A 460-nucleotide genomic window follows, 5' to 3' on the forward strand; every position below is an offset into this window, starting at 1 on the left:
GGATCCGAACCCTCGGGCGGGAGCGCCGCCGCGCTTCCCAAGCGACGCACTTATCCAGTGCACCACCGGGCCGGCCCGAAAAGCACACATTTTTAGTAAAAGACTTGTCAAGCACGCTTACCTTCACTTTTTTCCAGTAAAGATGCTATCACTGCTTCATCCTCAATGGGGTTCAGTGAACACGTGGAGTATACCATCCTCCCACCTTCCGCCAGCTGTTCAGCACCTCGAGTTGCAATCCGTAGCTGTAAGCTAAGGGTTCACACTAGGTTACCATGAAACTGAACACATCCATACAGTACATAAAAGGAGACTTCAAAAAGTTCCTGGAAAAATGGAATTAAAAGATAATACAAATCTTTCCATGAAGCTTTTGAAGGCCCCCATATACTTATAAGCACCTACTTATTGTGTCACACAGTTATGACAAGTTTTTATGACATTTATGTTTAAAAAAAAA

The 460-nt window shown here is 44.3% G+C and overlaps 1 protein-coding gene across 1 annotated transcript in view; it reads right to left on the bottom strand.

Annotated features, from left to right (window-relative positions):
* Positions 1 to 121: 121 nt before the first annotated feature.
* Positions 122 to 460, bottom strand: part of LOC103583655 (tRNA (cytosine(34)-C(5))-methyltransferase) — a gene marked incomplete at both ends in the record, with an annotated part of 6,703 nt that continues 6,364 nt past the window's right edge. The window contains one exon of the mRNA XM_008564913.1: positions 122 to 252. Coding sequence (XP_008563135.1) covers positions 122 to 252 — 131 coding nt within the window. The remainder of the gene's footprint in view (positions 253 to 460) is intronic.

The sequence above is a fragment of the Galeopterus variegatus genome, unplaced genomic scaffold, assembly GCF_000696425.1.
Source record: "Galeopterus variegatus unplaced genomic scaffold, G_variegatus-3.0.2 Scaffold25424, whole genome shotgun sequence".
NCBI classification, from domain to species: domain Eukaryota; kingdom Metazoa; phylum Chordata; class Mammalia; order Dermoptera; family Cynocephalidae; genus Galeopterus; species Galeopterus variegatus.